This window comes from Rutidosis leptorrhynchoides, chromosome 11 (genome assembly GCF_046630445.1).
Source record: "Rutidosis leptorrhynchoides isolate AG116_Rl617_1_P2 chromosome 11, CSIRO_AGI_Rlap_v1, whole genome shotgun sequence".
In the NCBI taxonomy this organism is placed as follows: Eukaryota; Viridiplantae; Streptophyta; class Magnoliopsida; order Asterales; family Asteraceae; genus Rutidosis; species Rutidosis leptorrhynchoides.
The window spans coordinates 2,099,640-2,123,890 of record NC_092343.1 but is presented as its reverse complement, the minus strand read 5'-3'; the positions used below and the strand labels follow the sequence as shown (position 1 = coordinate 2,123,890).

At 37.0% G+C, this 24,251-nt stretch overlaps 4 protein-coding genes and 1 pseudogene across 5 annotated transcripts; 3 read left to right on the top strand and 2 right to left on the bottom strand.

Moving 5' to 3' along the window:
- The first annotated feature begins 2,313 nt into the window (after positions 1–2,313).
- On the top strand, positions 2,314–7,516 carry LOC139876440 (kinesin-like protein KIN-4C). Of its 2 annotated transcripts, XM_071863747.1 has the most exons (15): positions 2,314–2,522; positions 2,558–2,579; positions 3,742–3,801; positions 3,894–4,025; positions 4,543–4,689; positions 4,895–5,044; positions 5,169–5,368; positions 5,455–5,633; positions 5,739–5,900; positions 5,978–6,069; positions 6,155–6,370; positions 6,498–6,884; positions 6,990–7,058; positions 7,160–7,207; positions 7,320–7,516. In XM_071863747.1, exons 3-13 carry the CDS (start codon positions 3,769–3,771, stop codon positions 7,008–7,010), a joined length of 1,719 nt encoding a protein of 572 aa, XP_071719848.1. In that variant the 5' UTR covers positions 2,314–2,522; positions 2,558–2,579; positions 3,742–3,768; the 3' UTR covers positions 7,011–7,058; positions 7,160–7,207; positions 7,320–7,516. The 2 variants fall into 2 exon arrangements, with proteins under 2 accessions (XP_071719848.1, XP_071719849.1); XM_071863748.1 differs by lacking the exons at positions 2,314–2,522; positions 2,558–2,579; positions 3,742–3,801; positions 3,894–4,025 and having other exon boundaries at positions 4,568–4,689; positions 4,833–5,044.
- Positions 7,517–7,754: 238 nt separating this feature from the next.
- LOC139876441 (fructose-1,6-bisphosphatase, chloroplastic-like) lies at positions 7,755–9,953 on the bottom strand. Its single transcript, XM_071863749.1, has 4 exons — positions 9,467–9,953; positions 8,806–9,027; positions 8,217–8,726; positions 7,755–7,931 (listed from the first exon to the last, which is right to left on the bottom strand). Exons 1-4 carry the CDS (start codon positions 9,908–9,910, stop codon positions 7,860–7,862), a joined length of 1,248 nt encoding a protein of 415 aa, XP_071719850.1. The 5' UTR covers positions 9,911–9,953; the 3' UTR covers positions 7,755–7,859.
- Positions 9,954–12,891: 2,938 nt separating this feature from the next.
- LOC139876443 (thaumatin-like protein) lies at positions 12,892–15,377 on the top strand. The gene is made up of 2 exons (XM_071863753.1): positions 12,892–13,085; positions 14,653–15,377. The coding sequence occupies exons 1-2, from the start codon at positions 12,947–12,949 to the stop codon at positions 15,324–15,326; spliced, it is 813 nt and encodes a 270-aa protein (XP_071719854.1). The 5' UTR covers positions 12,892–12,946; the 3' UTR covers positions 15,327–15,377.
- A 228-nt stretch (positions 15,378–15,605) lies between these two features.
- Positions 15,606–22,424, bottom strand: LOC139877217 (hsp70 nucleotide exchange factor FES1-like). Its single transcript, XM_071864629.1, has 6 exons — positions 22,326–22,424; positions 22,156–22,213; positions 21,870–22,061; positions 16,547–16,645; positions 16,350–16,452; positions 15,606–16,201 (listed from the first exon to the last, which is right to left on the bottom strand). The coding sequence occupies exons 1-6, from the start codon at positions 22,422–22,424 to the stop codon at positions 15,760–15,762; spliced, it is 993 nt and encodes a 330-aa protein (XP_071720730.1). The 3' UTR covers positions 15,606–15,759.
- Positions 22,425–22,544: 120 nt separating this feature from the next.
- LOC139877216 (wall-associated receptor kinase 5-like) lies at positions 22,545–24,192 on the top strand (annotated as a pseudogene).
- Positions 24,193–24,251: the final 59 nt, after the last annotated feature.

Sequence of the window (24,251 nt, the reverse complement as noted above, 5' to 3'; positions counted from 1 at the left end):
TGTATTGTATATTATGTAATCTTGAGATACCATAGACACGTATACAATGTTTCGACCTATCATGTCGACACATCTATATATATTTCGGAACAACCATAGACACTCTATATGTGAATGTTGGAGTTAGCTATACAGGGTTGAGGTTGATTCCAAAATATATATTGTTTGAGTTGTGATCAATACTGAGATTCGTATACACTGGGTCGTGGATTGATTCAAGATAATATTTATCGATTTATTTCTGTACATCTAACTGTGGACAACTAGTTATAGGTTACTAACGAGGACAGCTGACTTAATAAACTTAAAACATCAAAATATATTAAAAGTGTTGTAAATATATTTTGAACATACTTTAATATATATGTATATATTGTTATAGGTTCGTGAATCAACAGTGGCCAAGTCTTACTTCCCGACGAAGTAAAAATCTGTGAAAGTGAGTTATAGTCCCACTTTTAAAATCTAATATTTTTGGGATGAGAATACATGCAGGTTTTATAAATGATTTACAAAATAGACACAAGTACGTGAAACTACATTCTATGGTTGAATTATCGAAATCGAATATGCCCCTTTTTATTAAGTCTGGTAATCTAAGAATTAGGGAACAGACACCCTAATTGACGCGAATCCTAAAGATAGATCTATTGGGCTTAACAAACCCCATCCAAAGTACCGGATGCTTTAGTACTTCGAAATTTATATCATATCCGAAGGGTGTCCCGGAATGATGGGGATATTCTTATATATGCATCTTGTTAATGTCGGTTACCAGGTGTTCACCATATGAATGATTTTTATCTCTATGTATGGGATGTGTATTGAAATATGAAATCTTGTGGTCTATTGTTACGATTTGATATATATAGGTTAAACCTATAACTCACCAACATTTTTGTTGACGTTTAAAGCATGTTTATTCTCAGGTGAATATTAAGAGCTTCCGCTGTTGCATACTAAAATAAGGACAAGATTTGGAGTCCATGTTTGTATGATATTGTGTAAAATCTGCATTCAAGAAACTGATTTCGATGTAACATATTTGTATTGTAAACCATTATGTAATGGTCGTGTGTAAACAGGATATTTTAGATTATCATTATTTGATAATCTACGTAAAGCTTTTTAAACCTTTATTTATGAAATAAAGGTTATGGTTTGTTTTAAAAATGAATGCAGTCTTTGAAAAACGTCTCATATAGAGGTCAAAACCTCGCAACGAAATCAATTAATATGGAACGTTTTTAATCAATAAGAACGGGACATTTCAGTGGCCTCAATCAATCTGTGGATCAATCTGTAATGATCCGTCTAGCGCACTGCTGCTAAGCGGCTAAGGTTGTTTTAGAGTGAGAAAGAACTGTGTGAGAGAGAAAGTGTACTTCTCTCCGACTGAAGTTCAGATCAGAATGATGTCAAATGTGGTGACCTAGGGGGTCTATTTATAGGCGTAGAATGTCCGAAATTCACGGGATACACGTGTCAATCACTGAATGGTTCTGTTACGTGAAGTATCCGGAATGTCGGTGGCGTGTGCTGACGTGGCTGCGTGCCGTTCACGCGCTGAGTTAAAGGGCTTATGCATAGAAGCTGCCTGCAGGGCTTACACTTGACGCTGAGCGGCCTGCTGGACGCTGGGCGGCAAACTCTGAACACCGCTAGATTTTGTTATTTTCTGTGCTCTTTGTTCGATTTTTCTGTATAAAATAATCTTTTTATACGTGTATCTCCTAGGATACACCATTAAACTACTTTCACAAACAACTAAATATATTTAAAAAGCTACAACTATCAGCTACCAGCTTTTAGCTAACAGCTACCAGCTTACAGCTTTCAACTTCCAGCTACCGACTAGTTTTGCCAAACGTACCCGTAGTCGAGTGTTTTTTCGTGTCTGCAGTCCTGGTAATCGAGCATACGAATTGAATCGAGTAATCGAGTTTACGAGTCAAGTTATCGGGTTTACGGACTCATATTATTTTTAGCAAGGTTGCAAAAGACGCGAGACGGGGTCGAGACGGTCGGGTCCTAAAAGGGTCGAGACGGTCGAGACGGGGTCGAGACGGAGGTCTAGACGGATGTTGACTAACGTTGACTTTTAAATAAAAATGTTATATATTATATATATATATATTGTACATTACATTATTCCAAACATAAGCATTTCACACATGTTTAAATATTCAACATTTCAAACATAAAAAAAGAAACCCTAAGTAATAGCAGAACTTTTAATATTAAAAAAAAAAAAAAAACACTTGAAAAAAATCAGAAAACCCGTTTTTTCCGTTTTTTACAACACTGATGTTTAGGGTTTTCAGTTTCCCATCGGGTACAGCTACCTACAAGGCTACAACCGAACTTTGCTAAGCGGGAGTAAAGATCTAAATCGCAATACTAAACCCGGGACAAAGCTAGGGCAAATATTCTTCAATAATTTGTTCATTATCGATCGACGGTAAATCGGAAACTGCTTCTTTCTCCCGATCGACGGTAAATCGGAAACTGCTTCTTTCTCCCGATCGACGGTAAATCGGAAACTGCTTCTTTCTCCTTCACCAGCTCCTTTTTCACCGGTAAATTTACCTTCACATTATTTTTGTTTATTTTCCAATTACTTCAATAATCGTAGTTTGCTAATCGTTGAAACATCACCTCGGAACGATATTTTGTAAATATATGATGTATTATTCGATGATTTGTTGAATTGCTGGAATGGATTGTTAGCTAATCATACTGATATTTTATTTACGTTATATATATATATATATATATATATATATATATATATATATATATATATATATATATATATATATATATATATATATGATGTTTTCTTCCTAATTTTTTCTACATAATTCATTGTTCATTGTATAATGACTGCTTCGTTTAGTTGTGACTGATGTTGCTGTAAGATCACTTCTAGGTCATGTAATTCAAGTTCATAAGCTTAATCTCACTTTAATATCTGTTATATAGCCTAGATGTCGGAATACAATTGCATATAAGGTTATCAGTTAGTTGTATGATGTGATTGTGTAACTGATTTCATTCATTGTTCTAGCAACAAATTATTATCAGCACAACATCTATTCTTTAGCTTTTGAGAATGGGATAGGGCTTCTGCAAGTAAGTTTTGACACATGCGAGTATGTGTTTGTGTGTGTGTGCAGTCTTATGTAGAATAGTATGTATGTGAGCGCATAATAGAAGGAAGGAAGGAAGGAAGTGCGATTAGTATATATGTTAAGTTGGATGAGTGTTATTAACATGCAAAACCTCCATATACTTCTAAGAAGCTTAACCGATTGGGCTGGGTGTTAACCTAACTTCTATCTATATACTTCTACGAATCAAAGACGTTTCATCTTGGGTTGGGTTAAATATTGCTTAACGATTTGATTGCTTCGTAAACATCAATATATATGTCTTTTACTATTGATGCTCTTTTTCCTGAATTTGGGTAGTTATTTTTTTAGAGCCTCTTGAATGCACAGGTGATGTCTGCATTATCTTTAGTGCAGTTGACTTGTTCTTAGACTTTATTTTCTTATCCTTTCATAGGAGTTTGCACTTGGTTTACTCTTTCTCTAACTCTATCTTACCACTTTTCTGTAAAGTGTGAACTCAAATCTATACATTGAGCATTTAGTATCTCTACTGTATTTTCATGTGAGAGCATTACTCTGTGCCTAGCTATATACTAATGGGAAGGAATGTGTTTTTATATTACAGCTTGTGTACACTTGCTAGTTTAAAAAGATGGATGACACATCCAAGGTTTCAACAGAGGAGGTAAGATCTTGGAACTGGGCATATATTAATATTCTTGAATTCCAATTATCACAGAATCTTTCCCTTGTTTACATTATGTTTTGTTTCTTCAGGAGGAAGTGATGGTGAAGAAATATGGAGGAATCTCGAATGTTCGAGTAATTGTGAATATCCGACCGCTGATTACTCAGGAGCGGCTTGCTAGGTGCTCTTACTGTATCAGTGTTACTCCAAATGAACCTCAGGTAATATCACTAACCCTAATTTCTAATTGTATGTTTGTATGTTGTTTTGTGATAGCTCTGATATGTAAATTAGGAGTTTATAAAGGACAATGGTATTGTGAAAAAATATTTAGGAGATGCTTGTGGTTTTAAACGTATTTTTATAAACATAATAAGTTGTCCTTTTGAATTTTATACCAACTTCATATAACATTTGTTATTATGGCATCAATAATAAACACATAAATGTGGGTTTAAATGAATTAGAATAATAATACTGTTTAATGAATTTGTTTAGTAGAAAAAGGTACAGATTAATAAACATATATATTTGCATACCATATTTTGGTTTTAAGCTATATATTCTGTTATTTTGTTCTATATTTGGGTTCATCGTGACGATACAAATAGTAAATTTAATTAATTAAGTATTGGAAGGACAACTATTATGTTTTGAAAAATATATATGGTACTACTAACATTCGTCAAATGCTTTTTTTTAAAGTACAATGCATTGCTAATAAACTCTGTATATTAGGTGCAAATTGCTTCACGCTCGTTCACATATGATAATGTGTATGGGAGTACGGGGTTATCATCTTCTCGGATTTTTCCTGACTATGTTGCTCCACTTGTGGATGATCTTTTTCATGGCTTCAATGCTACAGTATTAGCATATGGACAGGTATTCAGTTAATTGTGTTGTTATCTTTTTACACGACAAACTCCTTTGCATTTTCTGTTTTATGATTATGTTATTATTCAGTTTCTGCACCCCAGATTGGTTAACATATTTTCTTTCTTTTTTTTCTTTTTTTTTTTAAACAGAAATACTGCAAATTTTATTGTTATAAAGCTCATATAATGTCTAATGTTTTACATTGCAAAAGACTGGCTCTGGGAAAAGTCATACGATGGGGACAAACTGCACCGGTGACAGCACTATTGGCATTGTCCCTAAAGTCATAGAAACTATATTCAAAAGAGTAGAGGAGACTAAAAGCACAACTGATTTCTTAATCAAAGTTTCGTTCATTGAGGTAATACAATATATGTTGTTATATGCTTAAGCAATTTTGTCATAATTTCTACACACATGTTCTGATGTGTTCATTTGCACTGTATATGTTTTCGTATGTTAAAGTAGTACTTGCCTCTTTTCAGATATTCAAGGAGGAGGTATATGATCTACTGGATTCAAATCAAGGTGTTAATCTTAAAGCTGATGTAAACAGAAAGCCCATAAAGCCTCCTTCTAATGCAACAGAGGCTGAAGTCACTTCACAAGAAGATATGGCTTCATATCTGCATCGTGGATCTGTGTGTCGTGCGACTGCAAGTACGAATATGAACAGTGAATCAAGGTTTGTTTTTTACGATACAATTTTAAATCTTATTATGTACGGATGTACCTAACAAGCTTTCTAACCAATTTTTCTTCTTACATTAGTCGTTCACATGCAATTTTTACCATCTCCATCAAACAACAAAAGATTAATGATGGGATAACAACTGGAGGATGTGGGGATGATATAGGAGATGTATTATTCTCCAAATTTCATTTGGTTGATCTTGCTGGGTCCGAGAGTTCGAAGAAAACTGGACGAGACAAAAATCGTTTTCAGGAAGGTACCAATAACGTCTTTTAAATTTCATTTGGCCTTGTCAGTTTACTAATAAGATCTTTATAATTGATAGTTTTCTTTTTCTTTTCTCAAAATTGCATTGCTTTAGGGATTGACATCAACAGGGGGTTGCTAGCACTCGGAAGAGTGATTAGGGTATTAGTTGATGATCAGGTGAGTAATGAAGGGGGCCATGTGCCCTATAGAGATAGCAAATTAACCCTTTTTCTGAAGGATTCTCTTGGGGGAAACTGCAAAACACTAATGATTGGTAAGAAAGAGCTGTTTTTTAAGCTTGAATTTTTTTATTTACATTGAATTATCTTAATATATGTTTTTTTCTTGTAGCTTGTGTAAGTCCAGCAGACGTTAATGTAAAAGAAACCGTGAATACGCTGAGGTATGCAAATCATGCTCGCAAGATTCAAAACAAACCTATGGTAAGAAATATTGTTCTTTTGAGTATGAGTATAAGAATAAGAAATTATGTAATTGATATTCAAACCTTGTCTTCTTCATACGTAGGTAAACCATGATTTGGAAGGTATGAGACATGAAATGCAAAGTATGAGACGTAAACTTGAAGAGTTGAAGGCGGAGGTCAAACAAAAAGATTGTGTGATCAGAATTTTGAATGAAGAAATGAAGGAAAAAGATTCTGAACTTAAGAGTTTAAAAGAAAAAATGAAGGAAAAAGATTATGAAATTAGAGTTTTGAAAGAAGAGAGGCAGAAGATGGAGGTTTGTGATATATTTCCCTGCCATTTTTTTTTTCAGTTTGAAACATTTGTTTAAAAGGAACTTGCAAGTCTTATAATACTGACACTTGTTATTATTGTTATATAATTATATATATAATATATAATAGGAAGATATGGTGATAGAGGGTTTTATGAAGAAATGTGGAGGAGTTAGAGAAGGAGATGTACAGGAGTTACCAGTGGTCCTGGACAGTGACACATCTGAATCTGAATCTAAATCTGAAAGTGATAATGAATATCATTATCTGTCATCAGATGATGATGATGATGATGATGTTGAGGAGCTGGCCCACCAGCCAACAACAGAAAGATTAAGCAGAATATGTTGTAGATGCACCGAAAAAGCGGGATGCAAAACTATTCGATGCAAATGTCGAATAGCTCAGATTTGTTGCTGTGGTCAATGTAGGTGCCGCCTCATCAAGTGTTGGAACCAACCATATACTGAACCACCAAGTCAAGCTGCAATGCATATTGCTACTGATAATGAGGAGGTAACATCTTGGAAGTGTGCATATATTAATATTAATTTCCTTTGGTTGTAAATGGTAATTGTCACACAATCTTTCCCTTGATTTCATTATGTTTTGTTTCATCAGGAGGAAGTAGTCATTATGTAGAAATAGGGAGGGGGTATGGTGCCTAAAAAGCATCCACTCATTTTCAAGGTAAACTTTGAACTCGTCTCCGACAACCTTAAAATCAACTAATGTAACTAAGTTTTATGTACTTCTGTTGGTCTCATCTAAAACTTTGAATTTGGTGTTAGGATCATCAACGAGCTTATTTTGATTCAGCCAATTGGGCTCTGGGAAAGGTACATCTCCTGTGGACCACTTTTCCAATCTTCAGCATGAGAATAATCAAAGATAATTTTTTAATGTTACTTTTGGTTTCTAATATCTAATTAGTATTGTCTGGTATGTTAGGTCTTTGAATAGATGAACACAGTACACCAGCAGCAGAATCGGAGGACAAAGTCATGAATGAATGAATGAATGAATGAGGAAAGTGGTGGTCCTCCCCATTAATGATTTCATGAAGCATCTTGTTATTAGTTGTCTTCTTTTTGTTTCATGAAACAAAACCAATACCTGCATTGCAAATTATACAAGTATGCAACTTAATTGCAATTATTCTTCTCTTCATTTCTTCTTCTTTCTGTTTTATGTTTGATTTCAACTATTCCTGGCAAACGGGTCAGGTTGTGTCGGTTTGGGTAAAGTGTCAAAATGGTTCTGTGTTGAAATGGGTGATGGGTCAAACAGGTAAAACTTTTAAACGGGTCCAAACGGGGTGGGTTGGGTAACAGGTCAAACTGGTCAAATGGGTCAAGTGAGTCCAAACAGGTCACAAACTTGAACTTACAGAATGATGAATCTTGTCATTACTTGACTTGAAATATACGACAAAAAATGAATCATTGCTCAATTATCAACGAACGTAACAAACAAAATTATGTACGTATTTCAAGCCAAATATGACACTAGCTTGTCAATCTCATCTGGGCTTCCTATGAATATTGGAGTTCTCTGGTGAACCTGTGTTTGAAAAAGACATGGTTATTGACTTTTTCTCTTTCCTTATAACTTCATGGTACATTTTGACTTTTTGGTCAAACGACTAAAAACTAGTATCTGTTTCGTTAACTGAAATATGAAAACGAAAAGCTCACAGTTTACATATTTTGTCTATGAAACTCACAAAATCATTTTTTTTTTTTTTTTTTGATGGTTTAAACTACAATACTGAAAGATTTGAAGTTTAAGATTAGTTTGGTTGACCAAAAAAGTCAAACTGTATGATATAAACTGAGAATAGTTTACCTGCTCAGGTTTAATATCAAGAATCCTTTGAACACCATCAATAGCTTTCCCTCCAGCTTGTTCCACCAAATAACTCATTGGTGCACATTCATACAATAACCTCAAATTCCCATTTTTAGCTTTCTCATTATTTGGGTTCCCATAAACGCCACCATAAAGCAACATTCTGTGAATCTCACCAACGAGACATCCAATGTATCGCCCTGAGTACGGTTTTCCAGCAGGTCCACCAGGTTTTCGTAAATGGTTAAGATAATTCTGTAATTTAGGATCAAAAAGATCATAATTTCCTTCGTTAAAAGAGTAAATTCTTCCTTCTTTTGGTATCTTGATGTCCTCGTGTGTTAGAACAAATTCACCATAAGCTGGATCTAACGTGAATGCATGAACACCATTTCCTATTGAAATTGTGAACACAACTGAGCTTGAATACAAACAGTACCCTGCTGCTAATAAGTTGCTCCCAGGTTGACAAACGCTCACGATACACTTTTCTTTTGCCTGATCTAACTGATCACCGAAGAAAAAAAAATCATTTTTTAAACAACAAATTCCAAACATATGAAAGACTTGAGACAGTTGTACATACAGTGTCTTCGTCATAATCGACAAGGCATTGTTCATCAGGAGCGTAAATGCCAAATATAGAACCAGTGGTTAAGGCAATGTCGATATTAGCAGATCCATCAATGGGGTCAAACACGACAATGTAGTTACCCGAATTGGTTTCCTCAACTGCAACGGGCACGTCCTCTTCCTCTGATGCTATGATCCCGGTTCGGCCACTTGATCTCAAACAGTTGCAGAACAACTACATGATTTTTTCACCAAATACATATATATTTTTCTAGAATTTTCAAGGAGCAAACAGTATTTAAGCATAAAAAACTGAAATAAGCACCAATATACAGAGATTTTTAGCAGTGCTTTTGACACATAGTTTGATAAAAATGTTAATTTGAGTATGCACAGTTCAAAGTAGTTCCTAAAAGAAAGTTAATCGACTTTTGAAATAGGGTAACTTCCAACTCGAGTATATATGTACCCTTTGACCTATAAGTCAAATATACCATATACAAGATCAAAATGAATAGGCATAACTCAATGTTTCCGAAAAATATCGAGAATGATGCAAAAATTGGGAAGATATGCTACAAATGGAAGTGCATTATGTTATGAAGATGTAAAAAAATGCATTCATAATTTCAGTTTTAAAAATAGGTAACTTGACCAAAAAAGTCAAAAGATACCTCATTAGATATAACATCAAGTTTCTTTTGATCTTCACCCTGAATGTTCATGGTTCCCTGAGCACCAGTCAAGTTAATAATGCTAGATCTTTGTAACAATGACGCAATTTGCTTACAAGCCAATGAAATACTCGATAGAACTATAGTCAATTCCGCATCAATATGACCAGCTTGTTCTTGTTTTAATAACCATGTTGTTAAGTTTTCGAGTTCGTAACGATTCTTTTTCTTTGTGGGAGATGTTGTGGCTGCTGCAGTTATTGGAGTTGCTTGACAGGTGAGGGTAGAAATGGGCTTTCTTCTGCTGCCGATGTTGATGCTATACGGTTGTGTTTGGTGGTGATAAGGGTGGTGGTGGTGGTGGGAGGGTGAGAGGTGGGGTATAGAGGTTGAGGTGGTTGAGAACACGGTGGTTGCCGGAGAAATGGGAATTGTTTCTGCCATGTATGTGATGGTTATGGTTGGAACGTGTTATCTTCGTATAAAGTTTGAATGATAAAATGAGTGAATATGATTGATGATGAAACACAAGGTTCCTATTTGTTGGCAAGAATGCAATATATTTATAAATAACATTTTAGAAACGGAGTGCAACTATAATGATTGGTCAAATTAAGAAAATAATTTACTTTCATTTAATAGTTTCGTACATTGTTTGTGAGATAGCAATGACAATTAAGTCATTGCTAATAGAGTAATAGGTAAAAAAAAATTTGTTTTTTCTCTCTCCGTACATCTCATCCCTATCCATTTTCCCAAATCGTAACCCTATTTTTTGCGCCGTCAGTCACCTTTGACTTCTCTTTTTCAGCTAATCTCACGGCTTATTCTTGCAGGTTTGTGTTCCTTTGTCGTTTGGTTCTCTCCAGCCACCGTCATCTCGCCGGTGGCTCGGTTTCTTCCCTTCTCGTTTTTCTTTTCCGGTGAATCGTAGGCTTAACTGTCTGTTTTGCTTCTTCCGCCGCCGTCCTTGCAGTGGTAGGGGTTGAATTGCTTGTTGGTTTCTGATTTTTACGTTTTTCGTTTTGTTGCCGGCATGTTGTTTCTTTTTCCTGTGGTTTTGGAGGGTTCCGACGTCCTATTTCGTTTTCGGCCACCGTTCTCGTGGTGTGTGTACGGATTATCGTTTGGCCCCCGACTGCACTGGTTTTATCCGTTTTCCGGCGAGTGACTAGCCGGAGTTACCTTTTCTGTGGCGGCCGGTGGTTGTGCCGCTCCGTTGGTGGTGCCCAACGGTTGCTACGGTTGGAGATGGCTTATTTCTCCTTCAGTTATGCTGCTGCCGGCCGGCAGGTTGGCATGCCACCCTGTTGGTGGTGGCTACCTGTTGCCGATGTTGGTGGATTGAGATGGCGGTCGGTGGTCTCTTTTTCCGGTTAACGGTCTCGTGACCGTTTTTGTGGTTTGGATCTCTCTCTTTTTCGGGGTGTTCTCGGGTTTGGATCAGGCGACGATCTCCCTGTTTGAGATCTGATGTTAAATCTAGAGGTGGCTCCGGGTTTTTGTTTGGTTTGGATCATTTTGTGACGGTTCATGGTGTTGCACAACTGCTGGTTTCTTCCGGTTGGCTCTTTTTTGGTCGGATTATGCTGCTATTTATTTTTCAGGTTGCTTCGATGATTGTGCTTCGTGGTGACGTTCTCTTACTTTGAGGTTTGATTGAAGAGCTGGCGTTGAAGGTATTGTGGCTTTTTCGTTTGGGGTGCTGACGGTTATGTTTTTTTTTTTATATTTATTATTGTATTGGTTCGGCGGCGTTCGGCGTTTTCCCGGTCGTCTTCGCCATTATTATGTATCTTATTGCATGATCGGTCGTTAGGTGTTTGATTGTTAGGCTTGTTTTAGGCATGATTGAGTCCTAGTAAAGTGCGTTTTTCACCCTGTTGGTGAGGCCGTTTGCTTTGGATTTGATATGTTGTTGTTTGTTTTTTGCCTAGGTTTTGAGCTTCTACTGTATCGGTTGTACTTGTTGATCTTCGGATCCGTTCTATGTTATCGTTTTTTTGCCAAAAAAAAAAAAAAAAAAAAAAAAAAGAGAGATAGCAATGACAATTGTTAGTTTGTTACTCCTAAGCTTGACCGGTATTGTTTTTTGGGTCGTCCAATTTAATTATTTACTTTTATCAAATAAAGAAAACATTAAATAATCTATAAAAGTATTTTTCATTTTTTTTCAATACAACAAGATAATGGTTATCTCCCTAAGGTTGTACTCACTTGAAAGTTAAAAAAATGCTTGAAATTCAATGGACAAATCTCAGCATTTGAGTCAGATTTCCTTTCCATCAAATGTGATTGGATTTTACAATCACATGTGTTTAAATATGATACACAGAATCACATGTGATTGGGTTTTAAAATCACATGTGATTGACTTTTATCGAATTGAACGGATTATCAACAATATCGAGCGAGAGCATATGAACTTGAAGAGTGAGTTTTCGAATCAAACACTTTCAAGTTGTGATTCCTTCATCAAAGTTGTTTAAAATCAGTCCATAAACACTAGTGAATCATTAACTGAAGCTAAATCATCACATAATTCATGAATTTAATGATGAACACAAACAATTGACTTTTTTCTCGAACCTTTGACCTTGAAATTCGAATTCGTTTCTTCGATTTAGGAACTGAGATTTTGCAGATAGTTTCACGATGAGATTCTGAACACATCTAAATTTTCACATTTCCTCAAATCGTTCTTGATTGATCCGGAGACCTAATCGCCTTGACTTTTTGAAGAACAAAGAACACGAATCAAATAGCTTCAAATCTGTTGTTGTTGATTTAAATTGATGATGAACGAGGTTTAGGATTATGATATAGATCATGTATTTTAGCTCAATTCATTGTATGAATCATCATGAGAAGAATTCACAATTTGAAGGTGATGAAGAACGTATTGTTGCAGTTTGTTTGAATTTGAATATATTGAATTGTGTAATCTGAAATGAATGGTTGAAATTTATCACTTAGATCTTAATTTAAATTAAGGATTCAAATGAATATTCATCTTTCTCCCTACCCATAAATCATAGTCACTCGTCTCATAATTACTATTTTCTACCCATAAATCATAGTCACTCGTCTCATAATTACTATTTTTAACTTTTTGTTGGATTTTATAAAATATATTAGCAAATTGTCTAAATTGCTCTTTATTCAATAATTATCCTAATCTTAATTTTAATTAAAGGAAATTGTTATAAAAAGTAACTAATATATTAGTTCCCATATTAAATATTACATTTTCAATAATAAAAGTCATTATCGGAACTTTGATTATTTTTTGTTGATATTTAAAGTAAATGACAATATTTTTAGGACAAACATAGTAAGGTGTATAGTTTTATTTTATTTTTATAGAGGGAGCATTTGTGGCGTAGGTGAAGAATCACATGATCATATTTACTTGCCTTGTAATGTTCGGTTTGTCAAAGTGTTCATAGATGGGCCAATAGCTCCTAGCCAAGTGCTCTCATGATCGATATTCTCATGGATGGATTCTCGGAACAGCCCTCTTATCATCAAGAATCAACTTTCGTGTATCATCTAGTGCCAAATCTAGAACGAAATTTGATGGGGTCTCGAAAAGTTTCGAAAACATCATATATGAAAGGTACTTTATTGTCTGTTTACCTCCGAAAAAACATATATCTTTCCAATATGAGGTCCCATAGTTAAATTTAGTGATGTCATTACAGTTTTAAAGATATTTTGGTAAAACATTTCAACATTTGTGGTGTCACGAGACCCCACTATCCTGCATAGAACCACCATTGGTATCGTTGCTTCATTTTGGTGGTTTTGGCTTCCCATGAGTGCCTTTAATAATAACTTAGAAAGAAAGAAATTATAATCTAATAATTAAATAGAAGAAGAATGGATAAAGATCGGATTTGCTAAATGAAGGTGTAGAAGTGGTAGTTCTTTTTCTTGATTAAATGCTTAGTGTTGTGACGTCCCTAGCTTAATTGTTTGGGTACGTAATTCTTTTTAGTTTTACTTTAACTCATTGCTAGTTGCTTTCTTTAATATATTTAGTTGTTTTTTTCTTTTCTTAAGAAGTATTGTGTAACAGCAACTCAAGAGTTGGAATTGGTTGATGGTTATGATCTTACTCCCGGCAACCTTAAATCATATATTAATTTAGCACGTATGCAAGTGGGCATGAAAACCTGGCTTTCGAGTTAAACATCGATCCTTCTAAGGCTTACTTCACTTCATGTCTTTGGTTGTTATTATATGTACTTGTATTGTATGTATCACATAAAAGGGCTAAAGCACATAGAAATATATGACATTATTCTCCACTTCACCCAACCACTTATATAAAGCTCTTTAACTTGGCACTTGGGATATATATAAATTGCATATGTACCAACTTGTGGGTACTTTTCAATAGGCTAAACATGTAAATAATTGTAACCATACTTGCAACAAGTATGTTGTAGCCTTGTAGGTTAAAGCATGTGATTGACCACTTCTCAATGTAACCATTCAACATAACTACCTATATAACAATGTAATGATAAACTATAAAAGTATAATCTGATGATATATGATGAATCTGTTTTAGACTTTTAGACAACATTTAAATCAAATCTTATGTAGTGATTTTTGTCAAGGAGTTGGGTCTTGACATAAATATATAAGAAATCAAGGCATACAAAAATGGCCCATTTTCATTGACTGACTTGTATTTTTGAATTAAGTAAGGTAGTAGAGTACACTCAATATCAGAGTATATTATTTATATTTTATTTAATATTTATATTATTTTAATTGAACTATTATATGCATAAAATATGATAACATAGGCTTTTCCTTTGTTCACTTTAGATAATGCAAAAAACCTCTTGTTGAAGCAATGCATATATCCACCCCACCCCACCCCTTTTTGACTCCCACAAAGTGAAAGCGACATTACCCACCCCCTTATAAAGGTGCATAGCAGTTAGCAGTTACAAACACTTGGAAACAATTACTTACAACCCAACCAACAACAACAACAACAATGATGGCCAAATCATTATTGCATTCTCTCTTCTTCATTCTTATCTCCATCTTCCTACATTTCTTCACCTCATGTAATCCACAACCTTATAATTTTCTTCAAGTACATTCTCTCTCTTTGCATATTTAATAACCAGTTCTTTGACCTTTGTTTCTTTTTTCTTTTGCAGATGGGGTTCAGATAATTCTAGTCAACAACTGCAGAGAAACAATATGGCCAGGTTTACAAGGTGGAGCGGGTCACCCAAGCCCAAAAGACGGTGGTTTCCAATTAGGTGGGGCCCAAGAAGTAGTTGTCGATGTACCAGATAAATGGTCAGGGAGAATATGGGGAAGGCAAGGTTGTCTTTTCGACACTAACGGAAAAGGTACTTGCGCAACTGGTGGTTGTTCTGGGCAGTTACACTGTCAGGGCACAGGTGGTGAACCGCCAGCAACGGTGGTGGAAATGACGTTAGGGTCATCTGATTCACCCTTGCATTTCTACGATGTAAGTTTGGTGGACGGATTTAATTTACCGGTTGCAATGGCGCCGATTGGTGGTGGTGCAGGGTGTGGTAGGGCCGAGTGTGAGGTCGATTTGAACGTGTGTTGTCCGTCAGCGCTTGAAGTGAAGGTTGGAGGTAAAGTTGTAGGATGTAAGAGTGCGTGTTTAGCAATGGGGTCACCTAAGTATTGTTGTACGGGTGAGTATGCGAATCCAAAGACATGTAAACCTACTGTTTTTTCAAAGCTTTTTAAGGCGATATGTCCCAAAGCTTATAGTTATGCTTTTGATGACACTTCGAGTCTTAACAAGTGCAGGGCCTCACGATATGTTATCACGTTCTGCCCTCCTAAATGAGTAATTTTACCAGAGTGAGCAAAGTGTAAACAGCTGTTAGTTTATTAACTATGTCAGTACTAATTATTCTATGAAACTCATGTAATAGAACATGTACATCGTTTGATTTCCATTTTTGCAAAATTTTAATCCTAAAATCGACTTAATGATTTCATGATTCTTGGTTGCTAGGGTAAAGGATGATACATATATGATTATATGAACTAAGCTCTTGAAATAGTCGAGAAAAACTGAACTTATGTTCAAGAAGACAAGAAGTCAACAGGATCAGTAAATATATAGAAAAAAAAAAAAAATCTTCCAATTACAATAAAGAGTAAATTTAACAGCAGAAATCCTTGATATAGTTATACCTATGCGAATGTATCAACATAAAAGAATACCCTACAACAAAAGGCTAACCAACTAGCCAAATAGATGAGCCAATATGGATTTAGGTCGAACCTCGAAGAGGAGAATGAAACACTTTGGATGCAACATCAGGGGGTGGTTCATTGACATCCACACCAGGAAGAACCACAAGTCCCTTTGCTCTAAGGGGAGATGGTTCGTTATAGTGTGCGGCCCACAGGGAGTCAACAAGCTGTCTTTCGTCCCTGACAGCAGCAAGATCTTCAGATGACATCATACTGATATCATTAATCCTTTCTTCAAGGGCTTGCTTTAATTTTTCATCATCTTCGTGTGTGCTATTGTCTGAATTTACTGTTTTGTCCTTGGCAAGCTCGTAAAGACCCCTTAATGCACCTTCACGTACTTCTGAATCTTCACTAGAGACGAGATGAGTCATGATGCGTGGAAAACCGAGCTTGGTAACAACATTGCAGTCACTAGGGTTCTCTTGAATCAAATAATGTATCAAGTTAAGTGCTTTCCTACAATCCAATTCAAACAAACAAGATTAGACGAGATACCACAAAGTATATAAGTCATTATATTTAAAATGTATCTCGTATCTAGTTGAGCAATAACATATATATGCAAGTTGTGACAGATTATACCAAGTTATAAACAGATAGATACCTTTGGAATCGGACACTTTCAGAGCTCAGAGCATCTTTGAGGGCAGCATATCCATTTGCAAGACGAAATGCTGCAATGGCTGGCTTGTTGTGCCAAATCAGACCTGAAATTGACAACCAAACAAGATTATATAAGTAAATTTCATACACCATTTTTAACATAATAATGAGGCATCACATAAGTACAAGACTACTCACAATATAGTGCACCGAGCGACTTGGTCCGTACGGTAACATCTGTTAGGAAGAGAGGATCGCCTGGACGTTGGGAGATACAAATTTGAGAGAAAAACAACTCTATTACTCACAAGAATAGATTTACAGAGTATTACAAAACTCTTAAAAAAAAACTCTCAAACTCACACACACTATCTAGGTTTTGATTACACTTCTCTGAGTGATTTTGGGATGATTTACAACTGAGGTTTGCACCTCTATTTATAGTAAAAATTCTATGGCGGTGGAATGGTGTGAACGGAGAAGGTTGGTGGAAGTTGGCGGCCGTCATCGTGTTCAAGTTTGCTACTTCCGTATGAGTTGTTCAAAGCCGTCTTCTTTGAATATCTAGAAGGTGAAGCTGGAATATGGCTGGAAACTATCAATTCTCCCCCTCCAGCCGAATCCACAAACATTCCAGTTATGTCTCTGCATAACTCCAACTTCTCTCGAGTCACTACCTTTGTTAACATATCCGCAGGATTCTCCTTTGTATGGATCTTCACTAGTCTCAACAGTTGTCGATCAATTACCTCGCGTATCCAATGATAGCGAATATCAATATGTTTTGTACGGAAATTGTACATGGAGTTCTTGCTCAAATCTAGAGCACTCTGACTGTCACAATTTACCTTGTACTCCTTTTGCTTGATTCCAAATTCTTGGAGATAACGCTTTAACCACAACATTTCTTTTCCAGCTTCTGCGGCAGCAATATACTCTGCTTCAGTTGTGGATAATGCAACACACCTCTGTAGTCTTGACTGCCATGAAACAGCTCTCCCTGCAAAAGTGTAAATGAATCCTGAAGTAGATTTCCTACTATCAGGATCTCCGGCCATATCCGCATCTGTATAGTCTTCCAAGATTGGATCAGCTCCCCCGTAACAAAGACATAGATTCTTTGTACCTTTAAGATATCTGAGAATCCATTTTACCGCCTCCCAATGCTCTTTCCCGGGGTTCGAGAGAAAACGACTCACCGTTCCCACTGCATGAGCAATATCGGGCCTTGTACACACCATTGCATACATCAAACTTCCAACTGCTGAAGAATATGGTACTGAAGACATCTCCCCGATCTCTTCCTTGGATGAGGGACAAGAACTCTTGCTTAACTTGAAATGGTTAGCTAATGGAATGCTAACAGGTTTGGCATTGTTCATATTGAAACGTGAAAGCACTCGTTCAATATATTTCTCCTGAGATAGCCATAACCTTTCATTCTTTCTGTCTCGGGTTATTTGCATTCCCAAAATCTGTTGAGCCTGTCCTAAGTCTTTCATGTCAAAAGACTTAGAGAGTTCCTTCTTCAGCTGGTTGATCTTCGTTGCGTCTTTCCCTACGATCAAAATATCATCTACATATAGTAGAAGTGCAACGAAATTTCCTTCAGAAAACTTCTGAATGTAGACACACTCATCTGCTGCAGTTTTCTTGTACCCTTGACTCACCATGCACGAGTCAAACTTCTTGTACCACTGCCTAGGTGCCTGCTTCAAACCGTACAAACTTTTCTTCAGCTTGCATACGAGGTTATCTCCTGAAACCTCAAAACCTTTCGGCTGCTCCATGTAAATTTCTTCATGTAAATCTCCATGAAGAAAAGCTGTCTTTACATCCATCTGTTCAAGCTCCAAGTTCATACTTGCAACCAATCCAAGTATGACTCTAATTGAAGTCATCTTGACTACTGGTGAAAATATCTCGTCAAAATCAATCCCTTTCTTCTGTTGGAATCCTTTGACTACAAGCCGTGCTTTGTATTTCACCACTTTTCCACTACCATCCTTTTTCAGCTTGAACACCCATTTATTTTTCAGTGCCTTCTTCCCGCGTGGAAGTTCTACAATCTCATAAGTTTGATTTTTCTGCAGAGAATCCATCTCATCCTGCATTGCGAGCAACCATTTTTCTTTATCCTTATGAGTTACTGCTTCATGAAAACTCTCCGGTTCTCCATCTTCAGTAAGTAGAAGGTACTCTGATTCTGGATATCTACTCGATGGAATCCGACCTCATTCAGATCTATGAACTTCTGGAACATTCTGAGGAGATCCACCATCATCTTGACCTTGTGATGGTGCTGGAACGTCTGGCAGATGGGGTTGTGGCTCCCCCTGCTCAGCACCGTCATTTTCCTCATTATCTTCTACTTCTGGCATTTCTTCTTGCACTGAAAATTCATTTCTCATGAATGATTCCGTTGTTGCCTCTGGCAGCTGAGCAGCAACATTTGACTTCTGAGATATTGTGGGCTTTTCAATATCTTCTATTGTCTGGCTTTCATGGAACACCACGTCCCTACTTCTGATCACCTTTTTCTCCTTTGAATCCCATAATCTGTATCCAAATTCTTCATCTCCATAGCCTATGAATATGCATGGAGTGGTCCTTGCATCCAGCTTCTGCCTGAGCTCCTTGGATATATGTGCGTACGCCAAACATCCAAATACTCTTAAGTGAGAGTATGATGGATCCTTTCCAGACCAAAGTTTCTCCGAAACTTCAAAATTCAGTGGTACTGATGGAGATCGGTTGATCAAGTAACATGCGGCTCTGACTGCTTCTCCCCAGAATGGCTTTGGCAGCTTAGCCATACTGAGCATGCTCCGAACACGTTCCATGATTGTCCGGTTCATTCTTTCTGCTATACCATTGTGTTGAGGGGTACGTGGAACTGTCTTCTCATGTCGGATGCCATATGATCTGCAATAGGCATCGAACTGCCTGGAAGAGTATTCACCGCCATTGTCAGATCGAAGACACTTTAACTTATTTCCTGTCTCACGTTCTACCATGACATGGAACTGTTTGAAGTATTCGAAAACCTGGTCCTTCGTCCGTAAGAAATATACCCACACCTTTCGAGAAGTATCATCGATAAACGTCAGAAAGTATCGATTGCCGCCAATTGATTCAACCTCCAAGGGACCGCAAACATCAGAGTGTACCAGACTGAGTAACTCTGATTTTTTCGTTGAAGAGGAATTAAACGAGACTCTATGCTGCTTACCAAACAGACAATGATTGCAAGGATCTAGTGCAGCATCCTTGTCTACATTGATAAGCTCATTCTTTATTAGGGTAGACAACCCTTTCTCACTCATGTGACCGAGTCTCTGGTGCCATAAATTTTGTGAAGCCTCCTTTTCTGCAACATTAATACTGTATGTGCAGATCTTCACATGAGTTTTGTATAGTGTGCCACAAATGTGTCCTCGAGCGACTATCATAGCGCCTCTTGACAATTTCCATGTGCCTTTACTGAAATGACTATCATAGCCCTGTTTATCGAGAGCTACCCCAGAAAGTAAATTCAGCCGAAGATCTGGCACATGGCGGACATCCTTCAAAGTGATTGTGCTCCCGGAACTTGTCTTTATCTTGACATCACCAATTGCGACAATCTCAGCGGAACTGGAATTTCCCATCTTCACAGCTCCAAAGTCTCCAGCTTTGTATGTTGTGAAGTATTCCTTGTATGGAGTCACGTGGTAGGAAGCTGCAGTATCTACCACCCATTCTGTTTCTTCTCGTGAGACGTGAAGGCATGTCTCATCATGGGTTGAACAATAAGCTACATCACCAGAGATAGTCACTAATGTTTCTCCACCCTTATTCTTCGGCTGTGAACTGCTTTGACCTTGTTCCTCTTTTAATCTATAGCAGTTCTTCTTCATATGTCCCTCTAATCCACAATGATGGCATTTATATGTTGGTTTTCTGCCATCAGCTGACCTGCCCCTGCTCTTGCTTCTGCCTCTCCATTTATTTTTGCTACTCATTCGCTGTCTCCCCCGATTCTCTGTGACAAAGGCATGGGTCTGATCTGTGCCCATGTCTTTTCTCCTTGCCTCTTCACTGAATAGGGCATCCTTGACCATTGACATGGTAAGTTTGCCATTCGGGGCTGAGTTGCTGAGTGTTACTACTAGCGTTTCCCAATTATCGGGAAGGGAACTAAGTAGCAGTAGCGCCTGAACTTCATCGCCAAGCGGCATCTCTACAGACGATAACTGGTTGACCAAGCTCTGGAACTCACTGGTATGCTCGGCAACTGAAGTTCCACTTTTGAGCTTCATGTTGACTAAACGCCTCATCAGCAGGGCTTTATTCTGAGCAGTCTTGGCCTGATACATGTCCTCCAACTTTTTCCAGAGGACATATGCGTCTGTCTCTTGTGCAACATGGTGGAAGACACTATGATCAATCCATTGACGGATCTGACCAATAGTTTTTCGGTTTGATTTCTTCCACTCTTTCTCTTTGGCAGAATCAGGGTTTATACCCTTCAATTCAATAGGATCGAACAAATCCTTACAGCTGAGGAGATCTTCCATCCGAGGTTTCCACAGCGTGTAGTTTGTGGCTGTGAGCATAATCATAGCTCCGAAAGACGATGTTGACTCTTCTGTGGACATTATCACCTTAAAAATAATTTTTCAACACAAACGGGGTTGAATTGTAGAAAACAGAGATCACCGTTACGTCCGGAACGGTTGAAAATGGTGGAATAGACACTTCGCGGCTTAAATTCCACTTACGGGGCAAAATTATAATTTTTATAAACTTCAGGGACCAAGAATGAAATTCTGAAAATTTCAGGAACCAAATTGTAAAATTTCAGAATTGCTACACTACTGCTACAGTACTGCTACAGTGACTTGCTACAGTGCCGCCAGCTGCTACAGTGAATTGCTACAGTGATTGTCTTCTCCGGCAAAAATTCCGACACCGGTCGTCTTCTCCGGCGAGATTCCGGCGAGTTGACCAACATTTGACCGCGTTTTCTGGGCTCGTTATAACTCCGTTTAAGTCACCATTTTTTGCGTTGGACTCGGTTCGACAAGACGAATCCAATGGTACACTCAAAATTGAATTTTGAGAAAACTTCAGAAGACCCAAAAACTCAACCAACGTCTCTAACCAAGCTTCTGATACCACTTGTTAGGAAGAGAGGATCGCCTGGACGTTGGGAGATACAAATTTGAGAGAAAAACAACTCTATTACTCACAAGAATAGATTTACAGAGTATTACAAAACTCTTAAAAAAAACTCTCAAACTCACACACACTATCTAGGTTTTGATTACACTTCTCTGAGTGATTTTGGGATGATTTACAACTGAGGTTTGCACCTCTATTTATAGTAAAAATTCTATGGCGGTGGAATGGTGTGAACGGAGAAGGTTGGTGGAAGTTGGCGGCCGTCATCGTGTTCAAGTTTGCTACTTCCGTATGAGTTGTTCAAAGCCGTCTTCTTTGAATATCTAGAAGGTGAAGCTGGAATATGGCTGGAAACTATCAACATCCGGATCAGAAACAAAATTTGAAAGCAAAGGTTCCATGCCATTTGCATCCATAACAAGTTGCTGACTCTTAGGATTATTTTGGACAATAACACCTACAATCTCTGCAGCCTTGGCTCGTATATTAGCGTGTGTGTTCCTCAAATAATTCAGTAGAGGGACCAAACCGCCAATAGAATCAAGATCTACCAACATACAAAAAAAAAATACAATTTTATTTAAAAGATAATCACATGACATTCAGAATTAACCTTAAATCTTTCATAAGGATAAACTTACCATTGGCATTATCAATAGACTCAGCATGATCCTGATTCCTGAAGCTCGTCCAACATATCTGCGACGAAACATTGAATAACAACATAGTAAGGACAAAGTTGCATAATCAAAACTATACACGATGATCATATCCGGAATTTAATAATACCTTCAATGTCTGTTGGTGTTACACCTTGCTGTTCGAGGATATTATCAGGAGTTTGCATAACAAGAGTTATTTCTTTCATACGCTTGACCACGTCAATCGTTTGAGCTTGCATAGCTTCCATGAACCATTTTCGATCCTCCTCACTAAATAGTAATAGCAAGTATATAATCAAATAAGTGTCACAAGTTGGAAAAATACAACTCAATCAAATCACATAAATGACATATTCACTATTAACTATATGACTACAATCCTACACATAAAAGAGGTACATATTTTTATCCATGGGCGGATTCAATGTAGTGCAACCGGGGTCACCCGCCCCCGGTGATCGAAATAATTTTAATAATATTTTATTATGTACTTACAAAAAAAAAACTGTACGGTGCTATACGGATATAAAACAAATAGGAGAAATCTTAAAGAAGTTGCTCATTAGCTCACTTGGTTAGAGTGGACTCTATCTATTACATGGTTGCAGGTTCGAGACCTTGCAACGTCATTTTTACGACTGAATTTTTCAGTTTGGCTCATTTATACCTCCATTTCAGTGTAGCTCTTTTATGTATGTATTTTTTTTTTTTTTTTTTTTTTTTTTGCCTAAAATATTGAATACTATTAAAAAGGGGACCTTCATCGAATAATGAAGGACCCTAACAACTACAGTCCAAAACAACTCGAAATGGGTCGAAATAATTAAACGTCACAAACCGACGATAACTTCAAGCGAACCCAACGGAGCCAAAATCTCTAGTCTAAACTAGCAAACTAAGATAGAACACTAGAATTACACAAAGCAAATTCTAAAACAAAACAAACATAGACCATCTTTAAACAAAAAATACAAAAAGCTCTTTTATTTATGTATAATAACAAGGTGTTTTTCTAGTATTTACTTAATTGGTTACAACATGATCCTATAACTACAAGGTCTTAGGTTATGGAACCGTTTACAAGGGAATACTGCGAGACAATCGTGTCATCGCGATAAAGAGGTCTCGAACAATTGACCATACACAGTTGGATCAGTTTCTGAACGAACTTGCAATTCTAGGACAAATTAATCATCAACATGTGGTGCAGCTTTTTGGATGTTGTTTGGAAACTGAGGTCCCGTAGTTGGTTTATGAATTTGTTTCTAATGGGACTCTTTACCATTACATTCATAATGAAACAGTGGAAACATGAGATTGTCATGGGATAGCCGTTTAAGGATAGCGCATGAATCGGCTCGCGCACTTGCTTATCTTCACACAGACACTAGATTGTCCATCATACATAGAGATGTTAAGTCTTCTAACATTTTGTTGGATGAAAACTTGACGGCAAAAATTGCAGATTTTGGTAATTCTAAGTTAGTCCCGTTGGATCATGATCGTGATGCAATTACTACATTAGTTGCAGGTACATTCGGTTACCTGGATCCTGAATATTTCCACTCGGGTCAATTAACGGTTAAAAGTGATGTGTATAGCTTTGGAGTGGTTCTTGCAGAACTCTTGACGGGAAAGAAATCACTTTTAACGGAAATTGATCTGGAAACAAGAAATCTCAGTGTGTATTTTGTGAATGGAATTAGCGAAAATCGAATGCCTAAAATTATTGATCAACAAGTCTTTATGGAGGCAACCGATGAGCAGCTAAAAGCAACATGTAACCTGGCATGTAGATGCCTTCATTTAAAAGGTGAAAACCGACCTAGCATGAAAGAGGTGGCCTTGGAGCTTGAAACAATAAGGATTGGAAGCGAACAAGTTGACCCTTATGATTATCCTGGTACACCAAACAGCGAAAGTGAACAAGATAGTAATATTTATGATGTTTCCCTTGCAGAAAACAGTGATACTTTTAGCTTTGGAGAATATAGTTCAAGCAGCGACATAAATTAAGAATAGACCATTATTTTGCATTCCATTTAGGCATTTATGTATTTGTTTCTTGTTTGCAG

Bases quoted from the DNA above. Each gene is read 5' to 3' on its own strand.
- LOC139876441 (XM_071863749.1), bottom strand. From the start codon at position 9,910: ATGGCAGAAACAATTCCCATTTCTCCGGCAACCACCGTGTTCTCAACC. The intron at 9,028-9,466 runs GTATCTTTTGAC...AAAATCATGTAG, and splicing joins TTGATGTTATATCTAATGAG to TTGTTCTGCAACTGTTTGAG. The intron at 7,932-8,216 runs GTAAACTATTCT...TTTCAAACACAG, and splicing joins TTGATATTAAACCTGAGCAG to GTTCACCAGAGAACTCCAAT.
- LOC139877217 (XM_071864629.1), bottom strand. From the start codon at position 22,424: ATGGAAGCTATGCAAGCTCAAACGATTGACGTGGTCAAGCGTATGAAA. The intron at 22,214-22,325 runs GTAACACCAACA...GTTTCGTCGCAG, and splicing joins ATATCCTCGAACAGCAAGGT to ATATGTTGGACGAGCTTCAG. The intron at 16,202-16,349 runs GTATCTATCTGT...ATTGGATTGTAG, and splicing joins GAAAGTGTCCGATTCCAAAG to GAAAGCACTTAACTTGATAC.
- LOC139876440 (XM_071863747.1), top strand. From the start codon at position 3,769: ATGGATGACACATCCAAGGTTTCAACAGAGGAG. The intron at 5,045-5,168 runs GTAATACAATAT...GCCTCTTTTCAG, and splicing joins TCAAAGTTTCGTTCATTGAG to ATATTCAAGGAGGAGGTATA. The intron at 5,901-5,977 runs GTAAGAAAGAGC...TTTTTCTTGTAG, and splicing joins CTGCAAAACACTAATGATTG to CTTGTGTAAGTCCAGCAGAC.
- LOC139876443 (XM_071863753.1), top strand. From the start codon at position 12,947: ATGATCGATATTCTCATGGATGGATTCTCGGAACAGCCCTCTTATCAT. The intron at 13,086-14,652 runs GTACTTTATTGT...TTTCTTTTGCAG, and splicing joins GAAAACATCATATATGAAAG to ATGGGGTTCAGATAATTCTA.